The sequence below is a fragment of the Gracilinanus agilis genome, chromosome 2 (genome assembly GCF_016433145.1).
Source record: "Gracilinanus agilis isolate LMUSP501 chromosome 2, AgileGrace, whole genome shotgun sequence".
In the NCBI taxonomy this organism is placed as follows: Eukaryota; Metazoa; Chordata; class Mammalia; order Didelphimorphia; family Didelphidae; genus Gracilinanus; species Gracilinanus agilis.
This window is the reverse complement of record NC_058131.1, coordinates 625,355,041-625,379,170: the sequence shown is the minus strand read 5'-3', so window position 1 is coordinate 625,379,170 and position 24,130 is coordinate 625,355,041. Positions and strand designations below refer to the sequence as shown.

The 24,130-nt window shown below is 34.6% G+C and overlaps 2 protein-coding genes across 2 annotated transcripts in view; one reads left to right on the top strand and one right to left on the bottom strand.

Moving 5' to 3' along the window:
• Positions 1 to 20,577, bottom strand: part of NHLRC2 (NHL repeat containing 2) — a 59,381-nt gene extending 38,804 nt beyond the window's left edge. The window contains exons 1-3 of the mRNA XM_044665596.1: positions 20,400 to 20,577; positions 14,319 to 14,471; positions 1,490 to 1,945 (exon numbers count right to left, since the gene is read on the bottom strand). Of these exons, the coding sequence (XP_044521531.1) occupies positions 1,490 to 1,945; positions 14,319 to 14,471; positions 20,400 to 20,577 (787 nt within the window). The remainder of the gene's footprint in view (positions 1 to 1,489; positions 1,946 to 14,318; positions 14,472 to 20,399) is intronic.
• A 606-nt stretch (positions 20,578 to 21,183) lies between these two features.
• Positions 21,184 to 24,130, top strand: part of DCLRE1A (DNA cross-link repair 1A) — a 32,928-nt gene continuing 29,981 nt past the window's right edge. Inside the window, 2 exon segments of the mRNA XM_044662579.1 lie at positions 21,184 to 21,250; positions 22,390 to 22,836. Of these exon segments, the coding sequence (XP_044518514.1) occupies positions 21,184 to 21,250; positions 22,390 to 22,836 (514 nt within the window).

Below are 24,130 nucleotides of genomic sequence, written 5' to 3'. Positions count from 1 at the left end.
GAGAGGAAGGCACTAAGAGTTGAAAGGATGATTAAAAGCCTCTTGTAGAAAGTGATGCTTTAGTTGAACATGGCAGGTAAGCCCAACTTTTATATTTTGAAACTGAATTTTCAATGAACAAAAACTCTTTTATCCCCTTTCTACTTCCCGTCCTAACACTGAAAAATCTAGATGGTTCAGAAGATATAGCACTATGCTGGGAATTATGAAAACTTGAATTCAAATATAGCCTCAGACACTTACTAGCTGTGTGACCTTGGGCAAATCACTTAACTCTAACTCAGTTTCTTCAACTGCAAAACTGGAAGAGAAACATCCCTTATATCACAGGGTTGTTGTGAAGATGAAATGAGACTTTATTTGTAAAGTACTTAGCACAGTGCCTAGAGCAGAATAGGTGCTTAATAAATGATTGTTTTCTTCCCTTCTTCCCTAAAATAAAACCCTTGCAACAATATGCAGAGTAAAGGAAAATAAAATTCCTATACTGGCCATTTCAAAAAATAAACTTCAATTTGCACCCTGAAACCGTCATGTCTTTGTCAAGAGGTGGCTAGGATGTTTCATGCTAAGTTCTTTGGAATTCTTAAGTATTTCAAAGTTGTTTGTTTTTACAATGTCTTAACAGATATTATTTTAAAATAGGCTAAACATGTAGCAGTTAGTCAAGAAACTATAGAGTTGTTAAAGAAAATGGTTTATGCTATAGTAATGTTAATTTTATAAAAGTAAAATGAAAGAATACTCTTTACATTGTGCTAGAGTTCTTATGATAAAAGCTCCACAAATTTGGAGCTGGAGGGAACTTTGGAGGCCAATTAGTCCAATCTCAACTTCTTTTATAGATGAAGAAACTGAGGCCCAGGAAGATGAAATTATTTACTTAGGGTCACAGTAATTTTAAGGGTCAGAGAAGAGATTTCAAAACCCACATCCTTTCACATAGGTTTTTCCACTGCACCATGGTGGTTATCTGGTAGAAAATTAAACTCACCTTTCCCAAAAATCCTAGAAGCTATTATAACACACAGATATTCTACAGAAATTAAAATTTGAGTTTTATTTTGTATTAATTCCTTCTTAGCTTTTAAACAAATTAATTTCCAAATCTTATAATCTAATTATGAAATTCTAGATTCCATAACTTTCAATGAGTTATTTTAATAGAAAAGTGAAGTAATCGACATTTATATTGTTTAAATTTCTATAAACAAAACTACTTTCAGAAACCATGATACTGTATTTCTTTAGAGACAAAATTATGACTGAATTGACAATGCCCAACCATGATTCAATGACACTGGTGGTAAAGTGTAGTATTCATTTTAAGCTTACCACACTGGATTAATTTCATATGAGAGAAGCCAAAATTATTTTATTACATGTTCTAGGAATTATTTTTATTCATAATCTTTACTTTTAATCATATCATTTTTACATTTTGCATTATAAAATTTATATTACACATCATATTTTAACAATTTTTTACCTCCAATGCAGTGCTGGATTTGTCCATTCTTTCTCACAACCAAAATTCTGTGATGACCAGTGTCTGCTATCACTAACCTGTCAGATAAATGATCTACTGTTACTTTGCCAGGAAAAAGTAAAGGAGAAGGTGGCAAAGAATCTCTATAAAGTTTTATTCCAATTTTATTATCCTTGATCTGTCCTCTCTCCTTGTAGAACTTTAAAGCCACTGAAGTAAATAAAAACAATTTTTCTTTGTGTCCCTCTCCAACCAAAGAAAAAAGTATGTTTCCACGGGGTCCAAGTATGACCAAGGTTGGCCAACAAGAAACTTCCAGATCTTGCCAAAGAATAGCATCAGCATCATTAACCACAGGATGAGTGATGTCATATCGAAGAATAGCACTTTTAATGTTATCCAGAACCTTTTCATTTGGAAATTTAGCTGAATGAACACCAACAATGAGAAGGCCATCTGAAAAGGGTAAATAGAAAAAACAAAATGTTAAATGTTACATTGTGTGAGCACAATTTCTCACACTTTTAACAGGATTAATGTTTTACTAATGGAAAAAATACTATTAATCAAAAATTACATAAAAGTAGATGAATCTGCTGATACTGTATTAATATGTTAACTCAATTAAAACATATACAAATTACCATATTTGTATATAGAGAAGCTCTTCATATATGTTTAAAAATACACATAATAAAAATTAATATTCTACAAAAAAGAAATTTAAGCAGATAAAGGACTCATTTCTCTTAGGTTACTAAAACTAATTATATGGAAATGTCATTGTAGTATATAAGAAAAAGGTAGTCTCAGCCCAATGTTATAGTCTTACTTGTGAAATGCCCTTTGTGTGGCATTGGAAATGGTACGTTTCTCTGAAAAAAAAAAAGCCACCAATATTTCCAGATTATGTAAATATATCTTGTTCCAAAAACAATTTATAATATTTACTTGATTTTTCAGAAGGAATTAAATTTTGAAATTTTTCTTCCATCTAGAAATTCATTAAATCCCTTGGAAACAGATTGCAACAAAACATATACTTTATATAACTTGGAATGGGTTATTTTGAATGTTATCATATTTCCTTCTTTTAAAATTTGAATTCCCAAGTCTTGACACCTTCCAAGCCTTATATATGAGTTATATCAATTTGAACAAGATGTTTTCTTGACACAAACCTTTGAATTTGTTTCAACTGTCATGATAATCAACACTTTCCTTTAGGTAAGACAGCTGAAAAAACCTAAGGACTAGAGCTTTCTATTATGTAATCAGTATAGTATGTCAAGTAAGCATGAGAAAAATACGTGGAGATTGTATCTATTGAGCAACTGTATATACCTCTTTCTATATATACATTTAATGATGTCTTTTTAATATTTACTGGAAAAATTCTGACATGTAATGTTTTAAAAAAGCAATTCTTGGGGAAGAAAATACTTATTTAAAAACTCTTAAAATTTTTAAACTAAGGGGGCAGCTGCATAGCTCAGTGGATTGAGAGTCAGGCCTAGAGACAGGAGGTCCTGGGTTCAAATCCAGCCTCAGACACTTCTCAGCTGTGTGACCCTGGGCAGATCATTTGACCCCCCATTGCCCACCCTTACCACTCTTCCACCAAGGAGCCAATACACGGAAGTTATGGGTTTAAAAAAATTTTTTTTGAAACTATTATTTCATTTTTATTTGGAATACCTAACCATCATTAAAAAATTAGTTCCATAAGTTCTTTTCCATTTTGCAGATCAAGAAATACAGACACAATATAAATGCAGATCAGGAAATTAAGCCAAAACTAGTTAGGTTTTGGTTATAATAAAACTACATTTTACACCTGCTTTATTGACATCAAAAGTATACATTATCATCTCAATTGTATCTAGTTTAAAACCAAAATTCAAAGATTTCATTTAAAATCTCAATAACAAATCATATGTACATAATCAGTTATTTATTTAAATTCAAGAAATTAAGTTTTTTTTTGCCAAGAGTGAAGACAAAAAAGTCTTTACAATTAAAATACGATTTTTAGTTGTGAAAATAATTCAAGTACTATTTTCTTTATTTTGGCCATGACCGTTTTTATTTTTTTGGTTAAGGACAAAAATCTTAAATGATTCATAGCCTGTTCATAGTGAACTCTATCTAACTCTCCATCCTCACTGAGATAAGTGCACTAGAATAACAGATATGGTCACAAAGGAATATCTAGTTACACAGTTCCAGTATGTGGCTTTGAATGCAAGTCATTTTAAATATAAAATCACTAAAAATTTTTCTCTCATTCTAACAAAGAATAATGTGTTCTTTACTGGCAGCTAATAAGCTTCATTTCTAAACTAGAAATTTAACTCCATCTAGAGAAATTAAAAAGAATCAAGTTTTACAATTAAAAAAAAAAAAGCCCTAAAATGATTGCCTTGAACACTTTAAAGGAGAAAAAAACACCTCTACGTTTCATTCATTCTAGATGAGAAAGAGATTGAGGGATTCTACATTAATTTCTAATGATCAGAAAATATAGTTATCATTAACTTAACTATCTATATCTTACTTTCAGACAATGCACAGCATTTTCATTCTGTAGTTTAATGCACAAACTAAAATGTTCTTATATATTTCTACCATCTATGAAACTTTTAAAGTTTATTCTCTTGTTTCAAGCACTTGATATTTGCTAAACACTAAACATTCCCAATGAATTTGATTTTCTGTAGTGAAAGGGAAGACTTTACATTTATCCATATTGAATTTCTTAAGAGATTAAGTCCAATGCTTAAGTCTGTCATGAACTTTTTGGATTCTTGCACTGGTGGTGTTTGCAAATTTGATGAGCATACCACCTAAGACACCAAGTTCTACTTTGTCTTAAATTAGAAATACTGTGGAGCCAGTCAACTAATTAGTTTACCATGGATTATGAAAATATGTGAATTAGTACACCAAAATCTCTATTTGTTTAGGGAACATTCTAGTAACATTTCCAGTCATTCTGTAAAGAAGTCATAAATTTCAAAAAAGGAAAAAGCCAAGTTAGTTATAAATGTGTCTCTGTGTATATATAAATATATATGAAGTAAATAAAGGAACAGAATCAGAATATTTTAAAATATCAGAATACTTCACAAATAAAAGTTCAAGATGAAAAATAATTTTGTCTCTTCTAAAGTTTTATGCTAGTAATACTTTAGCTGAAAAACTTGCTTAATGTAAAAAAAATAAATAAATAGAATACCACTGTTGGTCTGAGAGTTTTTTTCCAAGAGTTCTGACAATCACTATAATACTAAAACTGGGGTTAAAAATGGCAAATTAACATAATTTTTATATTATAGGAAGTGTAACTTGGTTTGAAAATCTATCTGACTTTGCATTTCTGATAGAAATTTTCTTATCTCTAAATGTGAGATACATAATATGAGAAACAAAATGTTTTTTTTCTTTTATAACTTACCTTTTCCTATAATATTTTGAACTAGAACTTCTCTTGAAATTAAGGGGCTAAGTATATACTGAAAGAGGCTAATTACTTGACCTAGACTGATGAAAAATGCATTTTAACTAATAAACTCTCAGTACAAGTCTTAAGTGATCATGCATTTAAGGCACAGTAATAACCCCTGCACAACTAAACTATTATAGAGAGCCTTTTGTTCCAAAAGTTGGTTGTAGTTTTAATCTAGGAATATGAGAAAATGCAAAAACTCAAGTAGCATAATTGTGATAAATAGGAGGAAACCCAGGGAAGCCAGTCAGCAAGCCAGGGTAGGAAAAGATATATTTAAGGGCACTTTTATATTAAATCTCACAGAAGACAACCAAGTGCTTCCACAAATCATGTCTTGGTATTACTATAAAAATACCTTGATACTTTGCTGGATCTGTAAGTTTTTGTATCATGAAAAATATGGGATCTCTGTAAGCAAAATGCAAACTCCTTAAAGGGAGAGACTTGCAATCCAACCTATTCTCCTTCTCCACTTAATGCTAGGCCTATTTGTAGTACCTATTATGAAATTTGGTGATACCAATACTTTAGCAATATGATTTTTATAGTAACAACACATAGATAAATGATCCTATTGACTAATAATGTACTGCTCATCCAAATATATCTCATAAACTGAACAAGACATTCTTCATCCATTTGGTTTCCCTATTTTATGGTCTGTCAGACCCATATCTTTGGAGGCCATAAAACTCATTAAGAAGTCTTTGATTCTAGTACTTGATACAAACAGAACAATGCCATCTGAAACTCAAACTCAGATGCTACTGGCTCAGATTCCAGTGTTCTTTCTACCATACCACATAATCAGAGGCACATGAGACAGACTGTGAGTTACAGGAGGATAGTAGAGCACTTAATTTCAGTGAGTCTCCAAAGACTTAAAGGAGGCTTTCTGAAAAAAAACAAACAGAGCATATGAGCCAGGAACACCTGAGTTTGAGCACCAGTTCTGACATTAACTCATTGATCTTGGGTAAGTTTCTTTTTTCTTGTGCTTTCATTTATAAAACAAAAGATAAAATCTACCCTATCAATGCCTCAGAGTTGTGAGGATCACATCAGAATGTATTTAACTGCCTTCAGCATTTCAGTCAGTGAAAGAACTCCTTCCACAAATACTTTATTGCAAATCTGACCTAAACCACTTAAGGATGGTCTTTCTGAAATGCAGTGGATATAAAACAAATAAATCTCCATCAACTAGTGACCAGTTCTCTGGTGATAAGAGTCTTGAATTGCTAGGACAGTTCTTAGACAGGAGAGTTTGCCAATGGCGCTATACTTAAAGCTTTTTTGGCTTGGGAAGATTTGCCACATTTGTGTTCTAATGGTAACAAAAGATCAAGCCACTCTAAAAAGAGGCACTGAGTATTGTAACAAAATACATTATTTGTAAGATAAAAACACATTACAGGTAAATAGAGGTGGAAAGATCAAAGTTTGGAAGTCACTGAGTTAGAAGTGATGAGTGAAGCCTAGAAGGAGGCGAGATACTTATTTTTAGGTAGCTAACAAAATAAAACTGCATCAATTGTTTAAAAGGTACAAAGTAAAAGTGCAAATGTTTTAAGAGTGGGCCTAGAAAATACCATCAAAACAAGAAAACTAATCTAAAAAGTATGAGAGTACAAGGTCCAGAAAATCAATATTTCCATGTGAAAAACACTTAATTCATTTGTCATCATGATCAGCTGTACATTTTATTTTAGATTTATTCAATTTGTCATCACCTAAAAGGGGAAATGACACAAGAAATGTTTGGTTTTTTAATATGTAGTTAAGGTACAGCAGCTCTAAATATAAACTTCAAGGAAACTGACTAAGACCAAGAATAGAACCCTGGAGTTCTTAAAGATAAAACCTTTCTAAGAATAAAAGCTGGCAGTCAGGTTTGGTAATTTCCCTCTGCCAAGATGTCTTCTATAGGAGGTACCTTAGTGATCTTCCTACAACTAAACCATGGTTTTTTATATTATTTAAATAAAAATGGAATTTTCAAAGGAAGGCATATGATGAGCATATAAATCATGTTCTGATCTACTCAGTATTTGAACTTTTCACTAACATTCATGTCTTTGTATTTGGTCATGCAGTCAGTTCTTTTTTCCTAGAAATCCTTTTATATCTAAGTTCTATTATCATTAGACCTACCTTGACCACAGTGATTTCTCCTTCTGAAGAGATGCAAGACTTATGTCTCAACACTCATTTGAAATTCAGCACCTAGAATAGCAACTTATACATAGTCTCCAATAAATTGATTGGTAGCTTAAGTTCTTTAGAAAATTAATCAGGGTGAATGGAGTGCTAGGCCTGGAATTACAAGGACCTAGGTTCAACTTTGGCCTCAGATACCTCCTAGCCATGTGACCTTGGGCAAGTCACTTAACCCCAAATGCCTAGCCCTTACCACTCTTCTGTTTTAGAATTGATATACTAAGACAGAAAAAGTTTTTAATCAACCACACATTTTACTGAATGAATGCTATGTGTTAATCACTGGGTATGTGGAAGAAAAATATAAAAGTATTAGATGCTGTTCTTTTTTTTTTTTTAACTCAAACTTATAATTTAGCTAGGGCAGTGATGGGCAAACTTTTTAAAGAGGGGGCCAAAGGAAAGGAAATTCTCATCTGTTAGTAGGTTTTTAAGACAACTCTTTCAAAGTTTCATTGTATTATATTCTACTCATTGCATTCGTCAGATTAGGAATAATGTTGCAGGGCCGGATAGAACATTTCAGGGGGCTGCATCTGGCCCACGGGCTGTAGTTTGCCCATCACTGAGCTAGGGAAATAAAACTGAATCATGACCATTATACTTTGATTAACCAATCTTTTGAGAATAAAGATCCCTTTAACAAAATTTCCTCAGTGCTAGATCAATAATGGCTATAGTTGAGAAGGAAGTAATAGTGTCTCTCATGGAGAAACTAATCCAAAAACTATCACCTACTACTTTTAGCTTCTTCACTGAATTGTGTGTTAGACTCTAGAATGGTAGGGATCCAGAGCCTATTTCTCCTATAAGAAAAGTATTATCTGTGCCAAATTATAGCAAAGAGGAAGGCACAGTTTTGTTAAAAGTGTTTGACCCTGTCATGGAAGAGATCAAGTACAGAATTTCAAACAATGAGAATTCTCTCTAAATGGTGTCCTCCAGATATTCCTCTTTGTAGATGGTATTATCCAGTTTGCAGAGTCCCAAAATAATGTATAGTCTCCAAAATGATATCTTTTATCACTCAAAAATTTAACTTCACAAAATCCCTGGCCAAGTGGATGAAGAATTCCTATTGTCCAAACTGTCACATAAAACTGAACAGATAACAAAGGATATTTATTCTATTAACACACAAACAACTCCTCCTATTTGTCCTACAATTCTCCTTCTCATTTTCAAACTTCTTATGCTTAAGGAAACACAAGCTCCTTTTGTAAGACACTGTATCCTTGGTTACTTTCTCTAATACTGCAAACTACCCAACCCATGGACCAGGAAAAGAATTAGGCATATTTGCCATGTTTAGCTTGTGTCGCCATCACCAAGAAATTCACCTTCTTTAAGGTACTCCATTCATATCTATCACTCAATCTAAGTCTAGTTCCTTATTGTTACAACGTATTTATTGGTCTCCAAATTATTTTCTCTCTCTTCTCAAGGAGTTCAGTACCTGGTACACAATCTTCCCATCTCCATTCCAACCTTCAATCCCATTCCAACTTCAATATTATATAAATAATTTCTTAAACATGTTGGCCTTCTAGTTCTCAAATATTCTCAACTATGGTGAACCAAATCTTTACATTGCAGTCACTAGAGGGATCATGCCCTTAGATTTCACCATCACCTGTAAGTTGACTAACATTATGGTCCTAAACTGATATTCTCCTCCTTAATTATAACCTTCTTGGCCTTTAATTTCTCCATTTGCTTATCTTCCCAAATCTGTTCTTCATTCTCACTATGCTCTCCTTTCCCACTGATCCACCCTGGTCAGTCCATTGGCCTTCCTTTGATCTCTTCATAAACCTCACTCTATATAGCCAACCCACCCAATATACAATATACCACTCTCTACATTTGTACTCTTGACCCTATGTCCTGCAACTGTTTAAATACTGCCAAATTCCAACCCTGAGATGGTTGAATAAGTCTTGATATATGAATAAGCCCAAATAGTACTCTATTGTAAGAAATGACAACAGGGATTTTTTTTCAGAGAAACCTAGGAAAATGTCAATAAATAGATGCAGAGTAAAGTGAGCAGAACCAAGATACAATAATACCATAAAGATGGGGGCAGCTAGGTGGCTCAGTGGAACAAGAGCTAAGCATAGAAATGGGAGGTCTTGGGTTCAAATCTGACCTCAGACACTTCCTAGTTGAGTGACCCTAAACAAGTTATTTAACCCCTATTGCCTTGTCCTTACCACTCTTCTGCCTTGGAACCAATATATATTGATTCAAAGACAGAAGGTAAGACTTTAAAAACATGTTGTAAAGACAAACAACTTTGAAAGATTTAGGAACTCTGATCAACACAATAAACAATGATGATTCCAGAAGACTTATGAAACATGCTATCTGCCTACTGGCCAAAAGCTTTTTGAAAATTCAATAATTAAGTTAGTCATGCATTTTTGATAGGAAAAAAAGCATGAAGGTGAATGGATTTAAATCATGGAAGAATATGGCTAGTGGAGGTTATTTAAGAATTTGATAAAAACTACAACGGATTTCTTATTTTGAATTAAGTTTTTATTAATGTCTTTTGTTTTTTACAATAGTGAAAAAATAAATACCCTTCCTCTCCCTAGAGAATTATTCCATAACAACTAGTAGTTTTTAAGACAAAATTGTTTTTAAAACAGGAAAAATATTTTGCAAAATTCTTCAATATACTGAAAAAGTCATTTTAAATATGTGCAATGTACAATCTTAGTAGAAGTTCTACTTCTGCCAGGGATGGGTTATGACATCTTCTTATATATCTTTTTTTCAAGCTATGTTTCTTTTCTATATAATTTTTCAACATTCACTTATGATTTTCTTGTGGTTTTTCTTTCTGTTTACATTGTTGTAGCCATTGTGTACACTGTTTTTTGGCTCTGCTTACTCCATACTGTATCATTTTATGTAAATCTTTCCATGCTTCTCTGTATTTATCATATTCAGCATTTCTTACCCTACAGTAATACTGTTTTTTGTATACCAAAATATGTTTAATTATTTTCTAGTAAATGGGTATCTACTTTTTTCCCAATCTTTTACTAAAACAATACATTGAATTTCAATGGTACTAACAATTTAAAATTTTCTGTAAGCTGGTTAAATTTTATATAACATTTTAACTTTCCTATTTTATGTATCTGTGTCAGAGCTGTAAAAAATAAAATGGCATGTAACAGTTTAAGAAATCAAAGAATAAATATGCTCCTGAAAAATCAACTTTTGAGTATTATTCTACACAATGAATTGATTTTTCATTCATAAATTGGAGATAAGTTGCTTTTGGAAAAGTAGGGTCTGGGAACTGATAGGCCTATGAAGTGGTTTCTCCCAAATCAGGTTGTTATAGAAGTAGCAAAAGAGAAAGAGCAGCAAAAAGAGAGGCAGAGAAATACAGGTGCAATTCCTATTGCTCTATCTTCTTTTCTGTAGATGAAACAATTATTAGAAAAATAATTCTTATTTCCTCCACCTATAAATGGCAGAAGGAAGAAACAGATTACAAATAGAGAAAAACAATCAGTCACAGAGAAGAAATGGCAAGGTATCAATCCAATTTTCTGTTTTAGTGAGACCTGTTTAGGCCTTTTCTAACCACTCACTAACTTATAACAGGTCCTATAAAAGAAGCACTTAGTACCTCAGCCTTTGTTCACACTTGAACTCTAGGAGGACATTCACTGTTTAAATCTTTGCCTTCTCCCCACATAAAAATTTATTTTGGAAATGTATTATTATACATTAAATTTAATATAAAAAGCTGTATTTCATTTTATATATTAACAAAAATATTTGTCATGTTGTATTATTCTACAATGACGATATCTGTATTTATTCAGCAATTAGAAAAAGAATTATTCAACATTAGTCACTCAACTTTTATTTCACAACATTCATTTTTAATGTTAATTTGGCAATTAATTGTTCTTCCCAAACAAAATGCAAGTTGTGTTTGGTTATATGTTGCTAAATCTAACCAATCTAATTACTCATAGATATATCCACTTAGCAAGTCTTTTTGAAAAAAAGGCAGTCCCTAACTTTTTTCTCAAAAGATTTTTGCTCTTATAAAACAATAAACTGAATTTAGTCAACCATTTTTTCCTCTAGCAATAGCTGACATGCTAATTTTGAAAATTAGGTAATCCTACAGATTTCTGTATCCTTACTGAGCACAAATTTTTATTTTTGGTGACTAAATAGCATAAGAAAAGTAGGTGTAGGGCAATTTGATGTGTGTTAAATTATTATGAATAAGAACAATGATGCACGCAATTAAAAAATCTTTCACTATTCAATACTATAATTCATCTTTTTCTTGGTATCTAGGCCTCTTAATACTCATCATTAACTTTTATTGTCACTGTAAAGATGATTGTCATTCATTATAACACTGTACACAGCTTTAAAACTTTGTTTTACAAAGAAAGGAGGTTAGTTATAAAGTTAATACTTGTTCAGGCTATTTTTGAAGTAGTAAGTACTTTCTCACACTGCTGACCATTTTTGGCTTACTGATAACATGAACTGAATATCCACTGGAATTTTAAATAGCTTGGGGAATGCCACTTCAAGAACAGAAATAGCACCACCGAAGAACAAAGTAACATCAGATAATGATATGAAGAGGCATTCTGATCCAGAGAAGCAAATTTTGTTTAGTAAAAACTCATTAAAATTACATATGAAAACTTAAAGTATATTTTGCTTCTGTTAATAATAAATTTATAACTTTATCATCATTAGAAATAGAACTATTATACTTTCCAATTATAAGCATTTTAGGTCTCATGCCATGTTACTGAAATATTGATTGGAAGTCAACCTACATATATTGAATGCTCCCAATATCAGGGCAGGTGTTAGGGCAGAGAGGAACACTACAATCCAGGATATGAACTATTTAAGAGAATGACCTGAGGGTTGGCAGATAATTAGGACCAGATCTGGATAAAGTGACATAGCTGAAGAGAAGTTGTTAAGTGATGATAGCAGAATGATGATCTAGAAATAGCAGTGAAGAATAAAAGTTGCTCATTCATCCTGGAACTATGTATCAAAGTATATGAGAAAGTACATATGGTACTATAGAGGTGGTCTAGGATATATTGTATTTTGGGGGAAGCTATTTTTCTGAAAGTGCAAGATGGAAAGAATATGGTATCTGAGATAAAGGTAAGTTTATTAAAATAGAATAGGAAAGAAGGTTGGAAAAGATGGGAGTGGGGACTTTAAAACAGCCCTGAAATTTGGGAGGGTAGGACTGATGTGGATGGAGCTGGAGTGGATAGTATTAATATAAAAAGGAAATTTCCCCTAGGTAGCCATTGACTCTGAATCACAAGGCTTAGTAAATAAAGGGGGATTTACTAGTATTAGGATGGAGAAGTATCATTCGACTTCTGTTCCCACCTATTGTGGGTGCTGTGATGGTAGGAAGACTGTCACTGGATTCCCTCTCAAATACTAGGAAAAAATGGGCATCAGAGATAGGAAATAATCAGTGTATTTATTTCATTCTAAGATGGTTTGTGAAGACATACTATATATTGGGTTGTGCTTGGCTCCTGGTAAAACTGGTGCCTCAGGCCTAGCACTTAGGTAAGGCTTGGTTCTGAGAGGATCTTATACATGAGAAGACTGGCAGATATTTCATACACTGGTCCTATTTGGGGTTCTAAGAAGCTCAATGGTAATGGAGAATTAAAGCAATGTTGATTTTTCTTCTCTATCCCTAAATAGTAATGGCTTATTAAGGCCAAGCAGAACAAGTCTAATCTTAATTCTATATGACAAACTTTCAAACACCTGAAGATAGGTATCACTTCTAGCTACAACCATTCAGCTCTTTTCTTCTTGACCCTGAAAATCCAGTTACTTCAACCAATTCTCCTATGGCATAAACTTGAAGGCATTTATCCTGATCCTATCTATGGAAGCTTTAAAAATTATTGATGTACATCCTAAAATGTGGTATCTAGGCCTGAACAATTAATTCCATGCAAAATTATCAAAATGTAATAACATAATAGGATCATATATGTACATCAGGAAAAATAGCTCTCAAAAACAATAGCCCTCTATTGCCTACCCAACAAATGTGCTTGAATTTGCTTGTCATTTTCATGTGCTTTTGTCTTCTCCCTACTAGATTATAAACTCTCTGAGCCCAGAGAATTAGTGTCTAGCTTAATCTTTGTTTATTTATCACTTAACAAAGTATAGGTGCATGCTAGTTTTTCCATAAATGTTTGCTGAAACATTGAGAGAAAAGGCATTTGTAAAATGTCTTAACATCTGCTAAGTTCTCAATAAAGACTTTATTGTAGCATTTATTTTTACTAGATTTCTTTCTGTATCCCTTCCCTCTGCTTCTAGAACACTATCCCTCATAACTTTTTTAAAAAGATTTTAAAAGTTTTACTGTACCTGCTACTTTTCCTTTTGGTATATTCCCTACAACTTTCCTACTAATCATTCTCCCTTTACTCCATTCTGTGAGGTTTTCTCAAATATTCTGCATGTTGCTTAATGTATTCACATGCCGGGGCAGATCACCACAATGGGACATAGTGGGTTATGCAAAACAAATTTTATATATGGCTGTGACCAAAGAAAAGGTAACTGTTATAATACTTTGTAGAATATTACAGTTCATGTCAGATTATATTTAAACAGACAGCAGTAACACTGAATTCAAAACTGTACCATAATGTAGTCAAGAATAAAAATTATGAATACTGGTTATATGTTTTAATTAAAAATATTTTTAAAAATTAAGTTTAGATATATAGTAGAAACACAATACTTTGCTGATCTTAGAATCATTTTGCAAATATAAAGCAGGATAAGATGATATTCTAAATGTTGGTTCTCTGATTAGTCAGAGCACAGTAACTAAATTTAACCCTTTGTGATAGTTTGAAAGAGTATATGAAGTCCTCTCTTTAGGAGAGATAAGAAATTATTTTTAGAATCATTGAAGTCTTGCCAAATGTTTAGTCACCCATAGACAAGTGACTCAGCTATACTTCCTTTATACTTGCCAGGAAATTCTGTTAGTAGCTAACTAAAGTACAATACCTTTATCAGTGTACTTGTGTTCTAATGCATGAAGATCAGGCAACAAGTGGATGCAGTTGATGCAGCAGTAAGTGAAGAAATCCAGGACTACTACTTTTCCACAAAGATCCTTGTAGACAGAAATGGAACTCTCTGTATTCAGCCATTCTAGTCCTGAAATTAATATAAAAGAATTGTAATTATTTAAATTATAAGAATGGATAATTCAACTAAAACTATATAAAGAAAAAAATAAAAAATTTATTAACTATGGTACAAGCCAAAAACTTTAAGAGATGACTCAAACTTCTAACTTAAAGCATGCTCAATTGAGCATGTGTTTGCAGACTTTTATACATACCTATATATGTGCAAGAATGTAGGCTATTTGAGTTTGACTTCTGATTTTGTATCCTGAGCCCCTATACAGAACAGGCATCCATAATAAATGCTTTTGATTAAAAAGTTTTTGCTGCCAAGAAATATATAAAAAATATGTCTATGTTGTTTCCCACAAGAGAACTTAAACCTCTGTGGTACAAGGATTGTTTCATTTTTGTCTACAACTAGCACTTACCTAGCAGTGTCTGGCATATTGATTAATAAATTGTCAACTAATTGGTTCTTTCAGTAAAACAAGAATTAGGGCTTTGTACAGAAAAAAGAAGGTAAAGTCATAGGTAAAGGCTTAATGAGAGAAGGAAATGTTTTAATTATTTACCTCCAGGAGTAAAATAAGGGAGTTAATCAGAGAAGAATGGAAGTAGTTTAGTACCACAGTGAGAATCCAGTTGAGACAGAAAACATGTGGACCCAGTTACTGTACTTATGTGATGGGGATAATAGCAGAGAAGGCTGGAGGTAGGGAAAACCAGATTTAAGTATAAGGAATGTGTGAATGGTGAAAGAGGGACGAAAGATTCAAGGACAAAAGGACAGTGTATATTGAGTGGTCATAGGGGTAAGATTGTGAAGGAAATAAAGTGAGATCATAACAAGCATGATTAACTGGGAAAGCAGTGAGGTATAGGATCATATATAGTGATGAGAAAGAATAATAGGCTTAGACATGAGGCAATAAGGAAAAAAAAAGAAAATTATGATGAAGGAATAAAGTTTCAAAGTTCAAAATAATAGAGGAAAGACAGCAAGAATCAGATAATACTTAGATCTAAGATAAAATTAGCTCTATGGATGGCTGAGTAAGACTAAAGACCTTTGGGAGAAGACAGGATTGACAAACTAGGAAGCCAGGGTCTTAAGACATGACATCCAAGGATATACGGAATCCCCAAAACTAAAGGTAGGTAATAGGAAAAAAAGAAAGACTGAGTAAAATAATGAATGCCTTGACAAAGAATTATGTGGAAGGTAGTGGATAATATCAACAAAGACTTGGAACAAGCAACATTAATGAGTAGATTGGACTTCAAAGAGGGAAAAGATTGCAGTTATAAAAGGCAGGACTTAGAAGTGGCAAGTCATATGTCAACTTGTCCTCCTGTTTCAATGTACCCATCAATTTGAGAGAAGGTTCAACCACCTCTAGAGATAGGGACCAAAGATGTTAAGTCTTCTGGAAAAAGCCAAATTTCTAGTGTATTACATCCAGCAAATATTCATTCCATTCTCTTCAAAAACAGTAATGCTTGGTTGAACTTGTATTCCACTTATTTAGATTTAAGATAATTTAATCTAGGCTGAAAAGCTTAATATTGCTCTATGAAAAACGTTTTGCTATATAGATAATAAAGACTACAGAGTATCAGAGTAACAATTAGGATTTTTAGTAGTTGTTAAATTGCAAACTCTATTAAAGTCCTACTCCAATGTGTTAATTAGTTTATCAAAAGTTATTCTGTCTAGGAAGAGAGTTGAGCAGATTCTGACACACTGAAAATTTTTAGCATTTGAGTCCAGAACAGTCCATGGTCTAAATTACAATTGAATTTATGGTCTTCTTAGATGACCCTAACAATAGGGTCACGGCCATGTTGTTGGTCACAACTGTCAATTATTAAGGTGTCAAGGAGTTTGATCTATATGGTAGTATCAACACCAACACCAAAGAAATCACTGACCTTTGAAGTTTATATGCAAGTAGATGCTGATAGTATAGCAATCATCCTTTCTAATAACCTGCACTCTGAAATTTTTCATTCTGATCCTAATGTCCTATCCCTCTTTCTTCTTTTGCTTAACTACTAAATCTCCCACTTTACTTTCATCATGATGTCCCTCTGCCTCATTCAGTTCACCCAGTCCATCATCTCTTTCCTAACTTTCCTTTCTCCAGTTTCAATTCTGAAGTTTGCCAGTTCAATATATTAACTTCTACCCTTGAATTCCTTTCTCTTATGACTTTTACCATGCCTACCCTTCACCATGGGTGATCATGTTAATGAATGCTCCTGAAGGAAGCTGTACAGCTATGCCAATGGGTTCTCTAGAAATTCATATTATTTAATTTCCACTGGCCTGTCTCTGTAGCACATAAGTCCTTTTAATCTTCCTTGATTCCACCAACTCCAGAAAGTGGCAATTCCAAACCTTTTCCTCTCTTTAACTTCTCTATTCCTCAAGAGGAATTAATGTTCTACCTTCACTAATCTCTCTCAGTAGATAACTTTACCTCTTACTGAGAGAATTAAAGCCAGTCAGTGAGCTTCGAGTTCCCCACTATTTTTACTGATCCTTTCTACTCTGCTGAATTTTTGGGGCTAGAGGTGGTCCCTTTGGTCAAAGTCAGCCTCCTAGTTGTGTCTTTGATATTATGTTCCCCAAGGACCTGTCTTGGCCCTTGGTTTTCTTTGACTCCAAAATCTTAATATCTCTCCTAAATTCAAAACTTGCACTGCCAACTTCCTGCTGGATGTCACAAATACAACTCAGAAACTGTGATATACAGAACACCAAATCTTATTCTCATATCCAGCTGTGCATAGGGCTTCTCCTTGAGCTAGCATCACTACCATTCCTTAGCCCCCTGTTGCTCATAACAAAACTCAGTATGTCTAAAAATGGAATCTTTATATTTTATTTAAATCCACTTCTTCTTTAAACTTTTTCAATATCTGGTACCAATGTCTTTTACAATCTCACTATTACCCCTCTTTCTTCACTGTTCACGCTAACCAAGCTGGCCTTTCCTGCATTCTTCACACCTAGAATGCTCTCACTCTTCACGTGAGTCAAATAATCCTTTTCTTCCCCCGAAGCATAGCTCAACCATCATGAAGTCTTCTTTTCTAATGTTTCTAGTGGCTAATGTCCTCCCTCCCAAAATATCATTTAACTATATTCTGATATGTATGTGTATATATGTATATACACACACATATACATATAAATACATATATTCAAGGATATGCATGCCCTTGTCTGTCTTCTATGTCAAAAATATAGGCTCCTCAAGATCTAAGATAATTTTTTATATTGTTATTTTTTATATATTTAGAACTTAACACAGTGCTTAGAAGGCTCTTAAAAATGCTTATTGACTGCTTGAAAGGGTATCATTATCTTTCCAGTTACTTTAACTCATGATGCCATTCCTCTCTTCACTGCCCCAACCAAATCAGTTGCCAAATCTTCATATTTCTCAAATCCATCCCTTCTACTCAACTCTCACTACTCCCACCCAAATACAGGCACTTATCACCTCTTATCCCCATCTTAAAGCACTGGTTCAATTTTTTATTCAAAAGTGTTCATACATTCTCCACTGCCCACAGAAATAACAACTCTTCAGGCTGGCATTTAAGGCTATTTCATGCTTGGAATATACTCCCTTCTCTTCTCTATATATCAAAATCCTTTGATTTCCTCTGGGTTTCAAGTGATCTCTCCTCTGAAGCTCTTCTTGATTCCTTAGTGCTTTTTTTCTTCTTATATCACCTTGAATTTACTCCTATAGTCATTGATCTTTGGGATTTTCCTTATTTGTTTTTCTTTCTGTCTTTGTGTCCTAGATATCTAGCACAATACCTCATACATGAGGCAATTAAATGTTTTTGGAACTTAGTAATTAATTACTGGATTCCTATTCTGTAAAACTTTATGCAAGTTAGAATTAAATACTACAACATACACTTAACAAAAATCAAAGGAAAAGAAGTACCAATGGATATAATAAACATCATCCTTAAAGCAGAGATATTCCTTGGAGTGTCTTCAAAAAGAGGCTGCTGTGAAGAACAGATGGAAGACTATATACAAAGCAATTTGCAAACGTTAAAGTATTACATAAATGTCAATTATTGTACTCTTCTTATAGATGAGGAAACTAATAAAGCTAGTTATAAATCAGAGGCAGAATTTGAACCCAGGTCTCCTGGCACCAAGTCTAGTCCCTTTTTTCACAAAGGCATGTCTTTCTTATAGCTAATTTGTATAAGATCATGAGTTAGTTTAAGTCCCAACTTTTTTCCAAAAAAGAACCAAAAGCAACCATACTATTTCTGACATTCATTTATTGCTTATAGCTTTTCTTATTGGTAAAACATTTATATTATGTTACAAAATCAATTTAAAAATTAACAAATCAAGACAGAAGACACTTTAATATTCTGTTCATAATGATCAGACCCCCTTTGTATTTTGGGTTATAATGTATCTGTGGCAAATATGGACACAGACTGTATATATTTACTTTGATAGGGCATCTATCTTACTTTATTTCAAAGAGTGTCCTACTAAAATTTGGTATTGTACAATGTTGAAATATTTATCTATAGCAAGAAAAGTAATGTGAAGTCAAGGGAAATTTAAACAAAAAAGGACGATTTGTAATAAATCTCAGCTTCCCTTGACCCTCAGAAGCCAATGCTCCAAACAATGGCCTTTACTGGTATGGTATTTTAGAAGTCAAATACCATTACAACAAAATAAGTCATCATTAAAAAATTCCAAAACCCTGCCAATGGTTCATTTATTTTAAGCAGTACATGTTACAGTAGAATTTCTATAAAACAAAAGAAATCTGTATCTTCTTTAATGTCCATTTTTAAGTGGATCTGAAAAGCAGCATGATATAACAGATAGAGCATTAAAATTGGAATCTCAAGTTATGAGTTCAAATTCTGCCACATCCTAACTATTTAGCTCTGTGGCACTAAGCATGTCACTTAGTCTCTATGCCTCAGTTTCTTCATCTGTAAAATGGGAGGATGGGTATCTCCGGTTCTATCTAGTTTGTAGATTGTAAGCTTGAGGACAGGTGCTGCTTCAGGCTTTCTTTAAATCCCTAGTGTTTTAGCACAGTGCCTGTCAACATAGTAAAAACTATAGATATTTGTTGACTTTTAAATCTAGAACCTATTAGGGCTTCCTCAAAGAAAAGCAGGCCCTGCTCTTGGTAAGAAGAGGGTCATGAAGAGTATTCTATCATTGCCAGGCAACAAGAGGGCCATTTGGCAAAAGGAAAGAAAGACAAGGTCCCAGCCTCCTGGACTATGATAACTGAGCCTAACCACTTCCAGTTTCATTAACAATGTATGATCTCTCATTTCTCCACCACAGGTAAATGGTACAAAGGCTTTAAGTCACTCTGCTATAAGAGCCAAAGTAAGGGCTTCGTGGAACAGCAGTGGGGGGCCTTATCCCCAAGGATGGAACCTTCAAAATGGGCGTTTCTAAAGTATGAGGTTCAGTGGGCGTACCCCTCAACTGGGTGCAAGAGTTCTGGCTGTACTTAATAAGATGCAGAGCAGTGGGAGCACACTTAGTGGGGCGCAGAAATCATGAAATGAGGTCCCGCGTAACTTGTTCATTGACTCCAAGCTCCTAGAAGGAAGAGGCTGCTTCGGGCTTGCTTAGTTTCCCTAGAGTTTTAGGCCAATGCCCAGCAGCGCAACCCAAGGGGTATCTAGGGGGAAGGAGTCCATAGACACCTGGGTGATAGGAGCCTGGACGACCACCGCAGAGAGGGGAGAAGTGGAGCACCGGTGGAAAGACATCTGACAGTCAGTTAACGAGAATTTATTAAGCGCCTCTTATAAGACAGGAATCTGGCGAACACAGAGCCAGGCACACAGAGCCCCAGCGTCCGGCCCCCTCCCCGCCGCCTCGGGGCAGGGGAGGGGCTGCTCGGGATCCCCTCACCTTCTGGGAACTCGGGCATGGCCAGGTCCTGCTCCCAGCCGTCCACCTTCTGCAGGTACTGGTAGACCAGGTTGTCTTTCTCCTGCGTGGTGACGGCGTCGAGCAGCGCGTATTCCAGCGGGGTCTGGACGGGCAGCAAGCCCGAGAGGCCCGCGCCCGCGGCTCCAGGGGCCGCCATGTTCCCAGCGTCTCTCCCGGCTGCACGGGCGGAATTCCTTCCCTGAGGCCCTGGGGTGGAGGAGGTGGGGGAGGGAAAGAGGAAGCTTGGACCGCTCTCAGGTTTCAGTACGGCACTTTCGCCTCGCACACTGCTGCGGAATTCGCCTCTAGACTACGTTTTGTTTTATTTTAAAGTTTTAAACACTAATGTTCTAATCATTTTAAAACACCACCATGCGAATTTAATGTAGCCCCTTTCCCCCTTTTACCTTTTTTAGATAATTTCCATACATCTGGACGTAAATATTCCCAGTGGCAGATTCGAGGGCAAAACGCCCTGCAAATATAATTCTAAAGAGGCCCTTGGTAAATGGATTTATCTCACACGTTTAGGTTTAAAAGGAAATGCGCATTTATACCAAAGTCTTGGAACTCAGCTAATAGTATTTCTCCTTTGAGGCCCCCATCCACCTCCCTGCATTTGTTCAAGATCAGCCGATTCGGCACGGCTCTTGAAGCAGGAAGATGTTCCCGCCTAAAAAGAAGCACAAAGTAAGAAAATCGGAGTGTGAGCAGTTTGGAAGAAGCTGCGTCTTGACCTGGGAGTGGGAAAAGAGACTCACACATGAATTAGGAGCAAAGAATTCTGTCGGTGGTCTCCAGGGTGTAGAAAGTGCTGGAGTGAACGAAAGGTTAGTGCCGAACCCGCAGGAAGATGAAGGGAGCTGAAGAGAGAGAGGGGGGAAGGCAGGCGGGGGGAAAGGATGCAGCTGCAGTTCTGTGGGGAGAGGAGGGGCCCCTGAAAGCACAGGTGTGGACGTCACCGGGGTCTCTGCCAGGCAAGGGGTCCCAGAGGGCCGGGTTCTTGAATTGATTAAAGGCTTAATGCTGGCCCACTGCCCCTCCTCCACTCCTAGGACAGGGATGACCCCAAGCCTTGACCACTGGGCACACAGAGGGCCCCCTCTGCCTTTACTCCTCAGTAGGTAAGCAGTGCTAGAGGAAGATATCAGGTGGCTCCCCTTTGCCTGGAGAGTGTGGCCACTTCGCTATCAGACTCCTCAGGAGATTCGTTTACCAGGAGTCGGGGACATGATCTCTGAACCCAGGAATTTCACACTTCCGAATTCTGTCTGTTTCTTTGTACAGTGGAAGATGCTGAATTGTTCCTGGAAACCGAATCTGTTCAGTGCCCACTTCATTGAATAAAAATAGTGTGATTTCTTGCTGCTAAAGGGCATCATCATTTTGTTTACCCACCATCAAACAAGAAGACATGGCCATTTCCTTTTTGGAACAGTTCTTGCCCCAGTTAACTAGGGGAAATTTTTAATGATTTTGTTTTGAGAGTAATCCAGACAGATGCACATTTGGGACAGAGTGATATCCCTTTTAAAGCACTATTTCTATGTTGAAATAGTGAATTTTGGAGAAAGTTATTCACTAGGAATTTTGAAATTTCCTTAAGTACTTGAACTTGGAAATAGTCCTAATTTATAGATTTTAGGTCTATGACTTTTCATATTTAAGACTCAAGTTAACCATCAGAGTAAACCAGGGACTGCAAATAGCTAGTCATTATATATGAAACCTTTAAAATTTTATTGTGGTATAAAAACTACAAGTTTTTCTTTGAAGCAAAGTTTGTGGCTTCCCAAACTCAGTGAAATTGATACACTGTACTCATTTCTAAAGCTTTAAGCTTTTTTCAGAGGATTTTTTCTTTTTTTTAAAGGACATTAATTGCAATTACAATAATTTTCTATGAAAGTTTGAACTTAATTCATGAGTTTGCTATTGTTTTGATGATACTACTGTTTTATCATGTCAGAAGAAAACTTATTGGAAGAAGATATCTGGGAATATAAATCCATAAGAAAATCAAAATTGGGAAATTCAGAGGTTTCTAACTCTCTTCTAAAGGCAAGAGATAGTAAGTACAAATCAAAAAGATGTAATCTACAAAGAAACAAAAGGATTGTGGAAGTTAAGGAAACATCCAAGAATGATGAATTGTGTTTAGGAGAAAGAAGTTCTCAGACACTTGTGTCTGATCCTAATCTAAATGGTGGAGATAATATTCAGCAGTCCCAGGAAAAGGTAACTACAAAAGCAAAATTTGGAAAGACAAATAGCAAAAAACTAACTCCAACAAAGCAGCATCCAGTTTACAGTGGATATTGCCCAAGCTGCCAAATGCCTTTTTCTTTATTGCTGGGTCAAACACCACGGTGGCATGTTTCCGAATGTTTGGATGCTCCACACTCCTCTGAAAGAGGTAAGCTTTTACAGTGAAGGAAAATGATCTATACCCATTAAAATGATGAGATGTGCCAGATTTGCATTGGTTGAATGAAAATTAAAATGAATCAGTCAATGGAACCCCAGGATGGATATGAGAGATACGTGGTTATAGTGAAGAGAGAAAATGAGGAAAATGCTTTAACTTGAACATGTTAAGGATACAGTTTAAAAGATTTAAGAAGGGAAAAAAAGTGTCAGTCATCAAAGAAACTCTTCTTAATAAAGGTACAAATAGGAATAATTTTGTAAGGAAGCTTTTTAAGAAGTTGGTTTTTTTTTTAAATCTTCACCTTTACCATAAAATTTGATAAAAACACAAAAGAAATTATAAATATATTGGCTTTGAAACCATTAAATGTTCACAATACATTCACCATAATATGTAGAAGATCCTCGGAAGGTTTCAGGTTCAGAGGCAACATAACAGTGGCAAGATCTCTGTACACAGAATCATAAGAGTCCCAGCTCCAGTACTTATGTGATCTTGAGCAAATAACTTAATCTGTTTCCCCATCTCTAAAATATATGGAATGACCTCCCAGGTTTATCTAAATTTATATGAATTCTTAAACCAGGGTCTAATCTGTGAACTTAAAAAAAAACCCTAATAAATTTATTTCAATATTATTGGTTTTCTTTGTAATCCTATGTATTTTTTGCATTTAAAAACATTTTTCTGGTAGTAAGTTTCATTAGACTACCCAAGGGGTCCATGGGCAAGAGCCTGTGATCCTAACTAGGAGACAAGGTGCTAATAGCTAGTATTTATGTAGCATTTCAAGATTTGCAATTTGCATTATATAAATGTTTCATATGATCTTCATGATAACCTTGTGAATTAGCTATTGCAAATATTTTCTCCATTTTTAAAGACAAAGCCATAGAAGTTCATTTGTCCAAAGGTGTGTGACATGTAATCAGCAGGTTAATGATGTATAAAATATACTATGTACAACATGACAATCCTACTGAATATAATTTAATCATTCCTTGATTCAGAAGATACTTTAGAATCTTACAAGATCTTATTATCAATAGTCAGTTATTTTTGGTCCATAATGTTTCTTTTAATAAATTTATAAACCAGTTATTTACATACTATTTTCCTCATAAAAATAGGGTGCAAATTTTGTAAAACCCTCTTAAACATTTAGTATTTTAACTTAACAGTTGTTATTTCTTAGAAACTTGAATTTACTTGGGATAGAAAAGCCTTAAACTAATGAGATGTTAGGAGTCCAGGTAATAGACCTGCTTCTTAGTTGAAA